Source organism: Paramisgurnus dabryanus, chromosome 16 (assembly GCF_030506205.2).
Source record: "Paramisgurnus dabryanus chromosome 16, PD_genome_1.1, whole genome shotgun sequence".
Classification (NCBI taxonomy): Eukaryota; Metazoa; Chordata; class Actinopteri; order Cypriniformes; family Cobitidae; genus Paramisgurnus; species Paramisgurnus dabryanus.
The window spans coordinates 6790254-6804169 of record NC_133352.1 but is presented as its reverse complement, the minus strand read 5'-3'; the positions used below and the strand labels follow the sequence as shown (position 1 = coordinate 6804169).

Here is a 13916-nt window from a genome sequence, read left to right as displayed (position 1 = left end):
TCGTCTCCATTACAGCAGTCCATACCCCGCGCATTACAAGCTCTCTCATGCAAGAAAAAGCACCCAATGTGTGTTGGTATCACAAGTTAATGTAAACCTATAATATTAGCATAAAAATAGTTTAAAACTATAATGGGCAAACATGCCAACTATCATCATGAAGGCCCACTGTCAGATCGGACACAACCCTACAAGAGAAGTCCTGTTTTTAATCAAAGAAACATTTACCAATTTTATAAGGTGTGGTTCTCAGCTGGCCAGTCGCAAGCCAGAAATGTTTTTCAAATCTGTTTTGATCGTAGAGTAAATACATTTAAGATGTTAGAAAATGCTTTCTCATAGTTTTTGCTGATGTGCCCAAACAAGATCTGCTGCTTGGTGTAACCTAGACAAATGAAGCAGATGTCATAATGGACGGTTGTGAGATGCCCTCATGTGCACCCTGATGTCCAGTGTACTGTTGGGCAGATCTGTCAGACATCACTCACATTGAGAATGTAGTGAATTTAAAGGAGGTGCTTATGATAATTAACCATTAATTATATTAATTATTAATAAGTTAAAACATTCTCCACCATCCCAATAAAGGGAAACAAACATAAACTCAAAAGTAAGGTACTTACAATGGATTGTGATCAATTGTAAGTTTGTGGATCAAATAAAGTTCTTAGGTGTCTGGCCAACACTCGTCCAACAAATCTTTAGTCAGACACCATATTAGGATATAGCTCTCTTGGCTAAGGAGATGAATATCCTAAAACTGATTCATCAGCTTTAAGAGCAGGTAGCGACATCTTTAATGATTAGTGACTCCAGATTATGAGCATGAACTACAAACAACATCATGTGTGATATATATGAACCTAAACACATACCCTATTCTCCAGACTGTAAGTCGCATTATTAAAAAATGCGTCATTAAGATGAAATAACATATATAAGTCGCAGTGGACTATACATTGCGTTTATTTAGAAAATTATTTCTAACAGACATTTAATCTGGAAAGACAAGTTATTCAACTAAACAATAGCAGACAGAACAGCAGACTGAATAGATGTCTGTACGTTAAAGTAATATTATCAGTTATTTAAACAATAAACCATAGAATACAGAACTTACCTGGAAGGTTGAATAAGCTAAATTAACTGCAGCAGCAGCCAAATTATGAAAAAAAAAAAAACGCTGCTTATAGTCCGGAAAATATGGTACTACTTTAAACATAAAAACACGCACACATACAGTTTAGCATTGGAAGAAGGTAAAGTTTTAACTAGATAAAAGAATAAAGCATGAAGTTATTGCAGTATTTGTAATTCAGCCGATCAAAGCCTTAAACAAACCATCAATTACTTAATGCGAATGCAATTTAGTTAAAAGAATATAATGATGCATCAGTAAATAAGACTAAGTATGATACTTGCATGTCATGCCCATTAAAAGTCTCCTGATGTAGTTTGATGAGGCTTCAGTTGATCTTGGCTGAAAGGATTGATGTGAGAGAAAACCCAACTTGATGCAGATGATCCTGGTAAATTAAAAGACAAGACCTAGCCCTGGCACAAACTAAGAGGTACGCTGGAAACATCTAGTTTCACATCCTCATCCTGATGAGAGTACTGAAAGGATTCAAATGTATCCTGAAAGAAAAACTTAAGAGATGTGTGTGCCCCACACACGAAACTCAGATAAGAACCCGTAAATGTGTTTTAGGCAGAGGTCACACCTTAAAGATGTGTCTGATCCAATCAGAGGTCATACTTTTAGAGGGAAAGTTAACTGTCTTTGTCTTCCAACATGCTGTTATGCCTATGGAATGCAATTTAATGTTGAGGTGGAAGTGTTAAAGAGTTTATAATATTAATATGCATATCATAATATTATCATTCAGAAATAAAAAATGGAACACATACATACCAAACCTATGTTCTAGATATGATCTGGATTAAGTAATACTAAACATTCATTTAAACACTAAGAACATAATCCATGATGAGATTAGAAATATTTGATTAAGACATTTCCAAAAATACATTTATAAGTGAAGACATGCATGACTAAATAGAAAGTTTCTCTGTCTGTCTCAAAATCTCTCACATTCTTTTGTGGTCGTAAAACTTTAATCTTGATGTGTTGCCATAGTGACAAGAGGCCTGGTTCTGCGTCTGAGTGTTAAAGGCAGTTTGGGGGTAGTGTTAGAGATCCCTGGTCCCTGGCCTGCTGGTTGGTTGAGGGTCTTGTGGTTATATTTATAAAATATAAGTAGTTATTGTCTGACTGATCTGGCTCAGTCACTACTAGAACAATGGTGTCATTTTCAAGAATTGATGATACGTTTCATCACGTGTGTGTGTGTGTGTGCGCGTGTGTGTGTGCGTGTTGAGATTATTGATGTGGATGTGCTGTCATGTTTGTGTGTTTTGTGTTTCAGGTGACTGAGCTGGCCACAGTGAAAAGACCTCAGGAGAGAGCATACGCTTTACAGCGCTGGCAGGAGGACGGTGGTGTCATGATCATCGGTTATGAGATGTACCGCAACCTTACGCAGGGCCGAAACATCAAGAGCAAGAAACTGAAAGAAACCTTTCAGAAAACTTTAGTTGATCCAGGTAAAGTGACTGCATTAGAGGTTTTCTCTGGTCGTCTGGTTATATGTGACCCATGCTGGCAAAATGAGGGGTAATGTGCACGGTCTAATTTTGAGTTACAGCCAAAATAAAGGATAAATGTCAATTTTGATGGAAATTGAGGTTTTCATAAAAATAAGGCTAGAAATTGCTCTTTCTGAATGCAACCTCTGTAAAATGTACTTTTCATCCATTGGTCACACATAACTGGTGGAATTATGAAAATGAAGTGGCCTGAAAATGTGAGAAATCTGTATGCCAGCAGGTGATGGTAATGTTTTGATTCACAGGTCCAGATTTTGTAATCTGTGATGAGGGTCACATTTTAAAGAATGAAGCATCTGCTGTTTCTAAAGCCATGAACTCCATCAGGACTCGACGTCGGGTGGTGCTGACAGGAACTCCGCTGCAGAACAACCTCATCGAGTGTGAGTGACTCATTACATCATCACTACCTCAACAAAACATCCATAATATGTTTGAAAATAAAACCTGTAGGAATTTAAGGCAAGACACAAGTCAAGATCAACTGTAAAACTATCTGTGTAAGGGTTGTAAAAATGTTTTAAAGCAATTCTTAGTCTTGACTCGCTTTTGGTCATCAGTATAAACTATTATATCAGGATGTATACCAGCCAATAGCTGTATGTGTGCTTCTTTCAGGGCTAATGCCTCACGATTATAAATCTCAAGAAATACCTTCAGGTATGTTAGTAAAGGTTTTGCTTTCTGTCTTAGATCACTGCATGGTGACCTTCATCAAGGAGAACCTGCTGGGTTCAGTGAAAGAGTTTAGAAACCGATTCATTAACCCCATCCAGAACGGTCAGTGTGCCGACTCCACCCCCACTGATGTCCGTGTGATGAAAAAACGGGCTCACATCCTCTATGAGATGCTGGCAGGATGTGTACAGGTGAGCCAAATGAACTGAAATATCACACTATATTATACAGTATATCTATTTAGTGCCTAGTGATGTCACATTTTTCACATTTGAGATGTAATTTTGTTTTTTGTCCACAGAGAAGGGACTATACAGCACTTACAAAATTTCTGCCACCAAAACATGAGTACGTGTTGGCGGTACGGTTAACACCTATTCAGTGCAAGCTGTATCGATACTACCTGGAGCACTTTACAAGTACGAATATCCTCTTTATTTTTTTTCCTCAGTTCACGCTTCCATTTAAAAAAATTCTAATTTAATCTTCAAAATGTAAGAATTAAGAGCACTTGTGAAATGAAGTTCTGTTCAGCTGGTGAAAGGCCAGCAATAGAGCTGCACAATTAATCGATAAAAGATCACAATCTCAGTACAAACACACACACATAGTCTCATTCCTAAATTATAACATTTGGTCTGTCTATTAAACCTTCGAAAGCCACCACTGTCAGGGAGAGCCATCGTCAATGTAAAGGGGAATTTTTAAACTGTGTGTTCAAATTACAATTGTTTAATTGTTCACTTGTTTTAACACCGAAAGAAGGTCACGTTTATTGTGCTTTGCTTTCATGGATGCACAAGCGGTGCGGATGAAGCTTGAATTGACACGTTCATTGTGTTTTGTTTTCACGGATGCAAAAACACAAAAACATGCTTTGCGTGTTGCGCAAGTGGTGCATTCATACAATCTACGTGTGTTGCAAACTACTCTTGAGATGGATTATACCTGTCTAAGTGGGTCCTGGATTGAAGAAGTTTGGGAAACCCTGAATTGTTTAAGTTTTTAAACAGCTCTTTTCAACCACACTCATTATTGTTTCTTTCTGCATTATATACAGGGGCAAACACCTTCTTTCACCCAGTACTAAATCAGATTGTCAGATTTATACAAATAATTCAAACTTATTAAACATTTTTAAAGGGATTGCTGCTATTCATTTTTTTTGTCAGAACCTGTCGTAAATGATTATTTTGTTCAGTTGGGATTCAGAATCGTCGGATAATTGTGATCTTCATTTGAAAGATTTTTTCCAGAATCGTGAAGCCCTAGTCATCAACATAAAGCCCAATAACAGGATTACAGCCCTTTTCACAAACCTGTCAGTTCCTGATGGATCCTACATTATATTTCATGCTAAATATTCAGCAATACTCAGAAATATGTCATTGTAGAAGTGAAAAGTGTCATTTTGTATTGTTTTAATTACAAACTCATGTACATGTTGAATGAATACCAGCAGTCTCTGTTTTCCTGGGCTTAAAAAAGGGGGGTTTTGCCTGAAAGGTGACTGCAGTCTTTTGATTGAAGTGGTTTGGTGAATGTGCTCGTACTAAAGCTGCTCTACATTGTGAGAGAGAAAGAGAGGCAGCTGGCACCAGGCCGTAGGGTTATCTGAACAAATTCCCACGTCCTTATCTAATGAAGAGCTTTGGGAGATTTTTCCGGCCAGAGGCTCATTAGGGCGGCTTTCCTCTGAGCCGCTGCTATGCTACTGTGATGTTGTTGTGACTGACATGTTCAGAGACCTCCAGAGACCACCAGGCAGTCACTCCTCCCTCCCTCCTGTCCCTTAATGTTTGTACTTTAGCCCAGGTGGGCCGCTTTACACAAACCCTTGTTTCTCACATTCAGAGCTGCGATAGCCTGTGGATAAATCCGTGTTATTGAATAAGGGTAGTCGGGTGGCGGCACACTGGCTTAGTGGGTACCACTGTTGTCTCAAAGCAAGAAAGTCCCCAGTTAGAGCCTCGTCTGGGTCAGAAGGTCTTCCTCTGTGAAGTCAGTGTGGGTTTACTCTTGGTACTCTTGTTTCCTTTCACAGTCCAAAGTCATGCAGGTTAGGTGAACTAGAGATGCCAAATGGTCCTTGTGTGTAGATTACCTGGTTCTCGCCATGAATATAGATGCCATAGATGCTGGAATGGTGCTAATTAAAAAAAAAAACTTACTGAACCATTCGTTTAAACATCACTCTCTGAACAGATAGCGGTTCTGGATTGGAGGGTGCACGAAGCCGTACAGGGACCAAACTCTTCCAGGATTTCCAGATGCTCAGCAGAATCTGGACTCATCCGTGGTGTCTTCAGCTGGACTATATCAGTAAAGAAAACAAGGTGAGAGGAATAAAGACAGCTCTTAAAAATTTCCAGAAGTCACATACAGACTAACAAAGGTTACCCCTTAAAAGTTTATAAGCAAAACGAGGTTTGTAGCCGAATAAAAAATCCTTTTGTCAGAAATATAGATGGTAAGAGCTGTCAGAGACCAATGAGGCTCTGTACCCCAGCTCATGTACCCCTAATTATAGAATGACTCCTAAATGAAACCAGAGAGTAATTTCGATTATTTACCCAAATTTGGATGGGCTGAACGGTCTGCTGTCACTTTTCCTGCTCACTAACAGGGATACTTTGATGAGGACAGTATGGAGGAGTTCATCGCCTCCGAGACGGAGGAGTCATCCATGAGTTTGTCCTCTGAAGACGAGAAGCCCAAAAGGTTGGACTCCCTCGCGCTCTGTCTGTCTGGTTTGTAATTGGTCTGTTTGATGGCTCATGTGACTGATCTGATGGCTCATGATGATGACACACAGGAAGAAGAAACGTGGCAGAGGTAAACAGCAGAGCTCGGAGAACGACAGCGATGACCTGGAGGTGATTAAAGAGTGGAACACCAGCTCACGAGGAGGAAACCCTGAGGGCAGGAACAGAGCCGAACCTGTCGAGGAGGGTACGCTTTACAAAATATACGAGTGTATCCAACACAACTAGTTTATTCATTAATTTTATATACTAACCACAGGAGTTTTGTTTATTATTTATTACAAACAATGTAATGAACGTGTAATTTAAATCAGGTCTAGAATCGATTCATGAACCAGCTGTGGTTAATGTAAAGATTATATTTGCCATGATGCTGTAAAAACAGACAATGGTGGCAGTGCAAGGTTAACACAAATAACTCGTCTTGTTCTCATTAAGTTGCACAAAGAACAACGATTATTGTTTGAAAATATTTTATTAGTCTTTTATGACATTACAGTTTTTGAACGTTCATGTGTTGTTGAATATTACAATACACGACAGAATAATAAAGAAATTATTAAGATATGACGTCTGTGTCAAAGTAGATGGAGCACCAGGTCACACCCACCTATTATTTCATCTGTTTAACAGCAGTTCAAGTTCATGCTGTATCAAACCAATGTAACAAACTTCGATTTCTTCAAGGACTTGTTACACAGTATGTGAAAGGGTCATATTGTGACAAATTGTTGTAAGTAGGTCGTTGAATGTCTGCTCGCGTATTAATGACAAGGCTAAAACATCTCTATGATGGGTGTTTTCCTCAGTTCGGCCCTCATCAAACTCCCGTCCCGGCAGCCCGTCACCGGAATGGTACAAAGAGTTTGTGACCGAGGCCGACTCTGAAGTGCTAGAGCATTCTGGGAAAATTTCGCTTTTGTTTGAAATCCTGCGAATGGCTGAGGCTGTGGAAGATAAAGTGTGAGTAAAGATAGGCTTCATCTTTGATCGACAGCTCTGTTACATGTGTGCTATATATTGATGTGTCTGATGGATTATGTGTGTCATCAGGTTGGTGTTCAGTCAGTCTCTCATTTCTTTGGACCTGATTGAAGATTTTCTGGAGTTGGCAGGCAGAGCCAAAGAGGAAGGCAAACCTTCACCGTACAAAGGTGAGTTATTGAGTCGTGTAGATTTGTTGTCAAGAATGCACAATTTCTTAATGCGTGTCTTATTGTGAGCATTTATTTAATTTAATTCAAATTTACTGTGTTTTTAAAATGCACAGTGGTTCTGTACCTTTTACAGACTTAAAACAAACGATAAATGAATACATCAGAAATAAATGGCAATCAGAATGGGATCAATGTCTAAATAATAAGTTGCATGAAATAAATCCTGGTTTGATGAAAAAACATGATTCCTGTTTTGATGAACGATGGAATCAAGTTATATATACAAGATGTAGAATAGGACATTCAAAAATGACACACCAATTTTTACTCTCAGGAGAAAACCATCCTAAATGTTCATCTTGTCAAAATCCATTGTCCATTAAACATATCCTTTTAGACTGTATTACATTTACCCCTGTGAGAAACCGTTTTTACTCTGTTAATAGTTTTGAAAAGGTTTTTAATCAGGTGAGCCCAAGCATGGTTTTAAGATTTCTAGAGGAAATAAATTTGAAACATCTTTTTTAATCTTCCTTTGATTTAATTATACTTTATTCTCGCCATGAATATAGCCTTTGAAGCTGGTATGGCGTTAAAAAAGAAAGAAAGAAAATGCACAGTGGCTGCGTTTCCATTACCCTTTAAGTTGCGCATATTGACATTGCATTGGGGTACTATTTTGCTAAAACTCCCATATTGCAAAATGTTTTACACTTGCATGAAGTGGTTTTTCAGGCAATTCGGATTATTGGCATTTTCAGGTCACCTGATGCAAGTAAGTCACATAATTATTATTTGAAGATGACGCGGTATGTACTAAAACATCCCAAAAACACCTCAATATTTGTCTGCTCCCAAGTATAAGAGGCTTACCTTGCCAGTAATGTCTGGATAACACATCTCCTTTGATTTAAAACAGTCTACTATTACCTCCAAGAAACACCTATACATTGCCACTCCTAACTATAAGGGGCTTTCCTTGGCATTTAAGAAGGCATATCATAAAAATCTGACTTTTGTTTAAATGCTATAATTGGGTACCCATTGCTTTTGTCAACTTAGGAAAGGTGAAAAGATTACTTAGTTTTGGTAAACCATTCTCTGCAAGCTTGTGAATAAGTAGGTCTTTGAAATTTGGCTCCCTTTGTGATGTGAGAAGGGGATCTTATTATTATAAATACCACCCCTTAATCTGCACTATCCAACAACGGCACTTCCATTTAGTGCAGAGATCAGCTCATTTGCATTTTAAAGGACACACCCAAAAGCGGCATGTTTGCTCGCTCCTACAAATTGGCAATTTTAACATGTTATAATAAATTATTTGAGCTAAAACTTCACATACATACTCTGGGGACACCAAAGATTTATTTTAGATTTTTTAAAAAGTCTTGTGAAAAGTTTAGATAATACTCTTACGTCTCCTTTGGTTAAAAGTAATGCCTAGTGCGGTGAATGGGATATTAGTAAACCAACCAACATCAGTTGACGTGATGTTTGGAATGATTTATTGCGAGAGGAAAAACTACGTCCTTCTTTTTTTGGGGGTGGGGGGCAAATTTGCAATGGAAACGCAGCTAATGTTAACAGAAAATACATATTTATCTCCTAAAATAAAGTTGTTTGTATAAATAATGTTTGTACAGTTTGCTAATCAGTGTACATTATTCCAAAGGAAAGAAAGCTAACTATTGGTCTTTATAACCAATGGCTAAAAGATGGGCATTGGTACTTTTGTTATTCTTGATGGACAAAAGCAGATACCAGCTGACGTTATTTGAATGCTGTTTCACATTGGCTTTAAATGGTCTGTTGTATGTTTATGAATAATTCTTTGGTTTCGTTTGAAACATATTTGCCGTAAATTAAACAAGTACGCAAATAATAAACAGCAGTATACAGCGGACTTTTTTCGATTGGTTTCGTCCTGCTTGTGCAAACTGTGTGTTGAGGTGAAACCTGAGGGTTTATCTGTGCACACATCTGACTCAGATCTGGGTTAAGTGGCCGCAGACGCATGTAAACACTGTGAAGTCTGTGGAATAAGGTCATGTTTCGAATTAAACCTGCTAGCAGCTGTTTTTGTTTTCATTTTAAAAATGATTAGACCTTGACTTTTTATTCCACAAAAAAATGTCCGCTTAAGGCTTTGCAGTTTGTAATGAAAAGATCACAGAAGAGTAATTGGAAACATACCCAAATGTTAGTTAGGAACACGATTGTGGGAGGCCGCAATATTAAAATACTTGTATATGCCACTTATATCGTGCGCATGCTTTCTTCGAGCTCACCGTATCTGTACAGTAAACCCATTTCCAGACCTTTTCTGTTTCTGTGGGAAACCTGTGGCGTAAACGGCTTGTTTTCTGTTTTAAAGGTGAAGGCAAGTGGTTCAGAAACCTTGACTACTACCGGCTGGACGGTTCCACTAATGCCATGACCAGAAAGAAATGGGCAGAAGACTTTAACGACACCAATAATACTCGGTACGCACAAATCCTCTTGAAGTAGCAAGCAGCTGTCAAGGACACTTAGCCTGTTCTCCATCTCAAGTGCTCGCTGATTTCAGTATGACTAAGATTTCCAAACCTCAAAACCAAACGTTTGGCACTAAAGCTTAAAAAATAAAAAAGCAATGAAACCTCTCCTCACCCTCGAATGAGAGTTTAGCTCTTGTTTTCTTGCTCTCCACAGGGGTCGATTGTTCCTCATCTCAACCAGAGCTGGCTCTCTTGGGATCAACTTGGTGGCTGCAAACAGGGTCATAATTTTCGATGCCTCGTGGAACCCGTCCTACGACATTCAGAGTATTTTCAGGGTCTATCGCTTCGGTCAAGTTAAGACGGTGTTTGTCTACAGATTTTTGGCTCAGGTGAGAAACTAAATTTATGTGTGTTTATAAGCCTTGTCAGATTTGGGTTTGCAGATGAGCGTGGCCTAAGACGTTTTTCCTACAGGGAACCATGGAGGAAAAGATCTATGACCGACAGGTGGCCAAACAGTCGCTGTCTTTCCGAGTCGTAGACCAGCAACAGATTGAACGTCACTTTACGATGAACGAGCTGACGGAGTTGTACTCGTTTGAGCCCGACCAGCTGGACGATCCTTCTGAGAAGAAGAGCAAGAGGGCCACGCCCATGCTGCCCAAGGTAAAATAGCATTTGTTCTTCTCAGAAAACATCCTTTGTTAAAAGTCAAATGCTCCGGACCTGTGTTCTGGGCACTTTATTTTTCAACTTTACCCCGGGAGGGGGTTTATTTATCCTGTTATTTACTCCTGCGGCTGGCTTGAAAGTCATTTATTGAAGGAACGGTTCTCAGCTCTCATCTCTTAATAGCACCGTCCCCTTCATCTCTGAGCGCAGGTGCGCAGTCATTGAAGAAACAACCCCTGGAGATTTTACAACATCCCGCTGGCCTTCAATTGTTCATCCGTACACGACAGCTACGAGCAGCTGCCTCTGTTTACTCTTATTTACAGCAGAGCGTTTATATTGCGGACCCGAAGATGCTGGAAGTTTTTAACGCATCCAGTGTAAATCTTGCATGTCCAAAAACGCACAGCTGCACCGATATTTGTTTAATGCACCACGGAGGGCTTGTTTTGGGGGTTAAAGAGACCTCCCTCCATGTCTCGACTTAAGTCTCCTCGTGAAGTTCTTCTTGAACGTTTTATGTCCCGTCTTTCAGTGTTTAAGGTGCATGTCCTCTGTCATGGATGAAATCTAGTGACTGTAATATGAAGATAAGTCAGTTATCGCTCAAAACCTGGAGTCATATATCTAATTATCACAACAGGCTTGAAATAATTTTTTTAGTAGGTAGGACTGATGCTCCCTAATTTAAAAGTAAGGAGCACCAGCAAAAATCCATTTAAAATAATAGGAGCTTCACAGCTTCATCATCCTGAAGATTAAAAGCTTGATTTTAAATTATTTGCCCCACTTGACTTGTTCGGCCCATTTTTAAATGAGCTCTTATGCTTAAAGCATGTAGATTTATGGGGCTCTATAAAAACATTTTTTTGTTATTTTAAATTATTTCAAAATGCAGTTTTTTTTAACAAATCCCATTTTTCTTTTCAGCTTGAATTTTTCTGGATTCTGTATTTTTTACTTAATGGTTAATTACATTGCACTGATCAGACGGCAAGTTTATTGTAATATTATAATGTAATAATTTATCTTTTCTAAAATAATCAAATAGAAACAAAACAAATACATTTTCATCTGCATAAGTGCTGCATAACAAAACTGTTTACATTTAAAATGAAAGCACAAATCTTTTAAGTGAGATTATATTACTTAAGAAATTATGTAAAATCATTGTTTATTATTTTAAAAGTAGATTTTACTCTACAATAGTAATTTTTGTCTATCAACTGTATTACATCTAACTGACTTTAATTTTGATTGGTTGTCAGTGTGTATCGCATTTCTCAATGAAATCCGTTTGAACTCTGACAGCAGCTATGAATATGAACTTCATGTATTTCTGTCCTTGGATGGCAAAAACAATATGAAACTGAGGAGGTCGCAAACCAGGACGAGAAGCGCCGCGCTGCGTCTCACCATGTATCTAAAATGGAACACATTGTTTTCTATCTATGAGCCACACATTATTTTCAAAGCCCACTTACATAGTGTGTTTGCCAGTTATTCCACAGTATATGTGAACGTTTCGTAAAGAAATTAAAACAGGTCGCAGAACAAGAATCATTTGCACTCGCACAAAGGCTCTCAAATATATTTTGAGGTCACGGCAATTACATTTCAGGAGCATATGCGACCACAATGGTCGCAATTTCGAGCTTGTTAATGGACTTTTGTCAGACTTCTGCCCATCACTCTTTTCCTTACCTTGTGTAATGTGTCTGCACATCAACATCTTTGCTGAAAAATCTGTGCTGCGTTTAAAGAATTCTGTCAGCACACCGGTATTTCTGAATGACCTGAGGCCTGTCATAAGCGTATTTAAAGTGAAAGTATTTGATAAATGTATAATGTGTACGGAAAGCATTTGGTAAAATGTCACTATCTTATTTTGGACAGAATCCTAAACATGTCAAATGCACTTAGAGGGTTTTGCATCTGAACTCTTCAGTTGTATAAAATGTAAAAAATGTTTAATTATATATTATTATAAACTTTGATCTCGTGATGGCAACTATTCCCAGACTTTTTCCTCTTTACTGCCCTGTTACTTTCCTCTAATGTTTCTGAGAAGATAGCTAACCCCCCCCACACACACACACACACACATACAGACTGTTTCTGAATCTGCAGCAGCTCACCCAAACATCATACCCTCATGAAGGCCATCTGTTACGCTGATTCACTGCTTTGTCTCTGAAGTTTTCAAAGAAGCGGCATAAACCTCCCCCGACCTGATGAACAGTCATTATTACAAACCCCCTTAAAGCCACCGTCGCTCTTCAGAGAAACTAATTGGAGACAAAGGAAGCCGATGGACTTCCACTCTAATGACAAAGAAGGATGCTGTGGGCCGGACGCGAGAGCCACCCAGCTTGGGGTCTGGCCCTGCCTCGGGCTTCTAGGAGGCCCCTTTAAAGAGGCGAGACCCAGGTCAGCATGACTTGACACGGCCGGGCCGCTTCGTGCACTTCCTGACAGTGGTCCAGTGGTGGGAAAGGGGTAATTTGCTTTCGTTGTGGGTTCCCTGCTGACTGGGTTTTGTTGAGTTGGCTGTAGTCGGGGTAATTGGGTGCAGAAACTCTTCTTAATAAGTCTTCCAGATGTTTCCTTAAATGAGTGCTTGCCTGAAGGTGTGAACCAGAGTACACAGTACACTGCTAACATATTTTACTGCTCGACTGATAAATAATGAATATGGTCAAAACTTCATTCTTCCAGATATCATTTGGATTTTCATTTGGATTTTCATTAAAAAAAAGAGGCCTGCAGTGCTTAGCAAATTTATTAGACCACCACCCAAATGTAGGGTTTGTCCTACAGCTGCTTCTCCATTTGTGGGTTTACTCATAGATATACATAATTAAGGCTAGATGTCTCGTCAACGCTGCTCGAGGTTGACGTCCGCACCTGGCGGCCATCTTGTCTCAGTTGGCTCGCTCGTAACATTGTGTTTCAATGGTGCATGTACTTTTTAAATGACCATTACTTGTTCAATTTTCTACAGATTTTCTAACTTATGACACTGCATACTTATGAATAATGTTCATGATACACGTTCAAGCAGAATTATAGCCACGTTAATAACATTTGTAAGAAACCAAACTGTTTGTAAATCCGTCAAGATTTCGGCAAGATAAGAGTATTTGTGTTCATGCAGAACACCCACCTTACATAAGGTACCACAGACCCTCTGGAAAGCTTGCCTGTGACAAGATGGCCGCCGGTGGTGACGTTAGAAACTCTGCCGTTAGACATCCAGCCTTTATTATGTATATCTGTGGGTTTACTGGCCAAGCTGCTGCTTCTGCGTCTATTGCACTGCTACTGTGGGTTGCACACATGGATACTGCCTACTTGTGGGCGACAACGCAGAAGTTTATATGAAAACCAACACAGAGCCTCCAGCATTAAGGCTATGCTGTAGGAACTACTTGCAACTATGAGCCCTTAAGAGATTGACTTTGTTTCTTGTAGAAATGGATTTATAAATG

At 39.1% G+C, this 13916-nt stretch overlaps 1 protein-coding gene across 2 annotated transcripts in view; it reads left to right on the top strand.

Moving 5' to 3' along the window:
* Positions 1-13916, top strand: part of atrx (ATRX chromatin remodeler) — a 62672-nt gene that overhangs the window by 35714 nt on the left and 13042 nt on the right. For both annotated transcript variants that reach the window (XM_065249164.2, XM_065249163.2), the window contains 12 exons: positions 2430-2607; positions 2916-3053; positions 3364-3539; positions 3650-3767; positions 5554-5684; positions 5975-6069; positions 6164-6300; positions 6923-7076; positions 7167-7267; positions 9648-9756; positions 9965-10142; positions 10228-10419. In XM_065249164.2, coding sequence (XP_065105236.2) covers positions 2430-2607; positions 2916-3053; positions 3364-3539; positions 3650-3767; positions 5554-5684; positions 5975-6069; positions 6164-6300; positions 6923-7076; positions 7167-7267; positions 9648-9756; positions 9965-10142; positions 10228-10419 — 1707 coding nt within the window. The remainder of the gene's footprint in view (positions 1-2429; positions 2608-2915; positions 3054-3363; positions 3540-3649; positions 3768-5553; positions 5685-5974; positions 6070-6163; positions 6301-6922; positions 7077-7166; positions 7268-9647; positions 9757-9964; positions 10143-10227; positions 10420-13916) is intronic.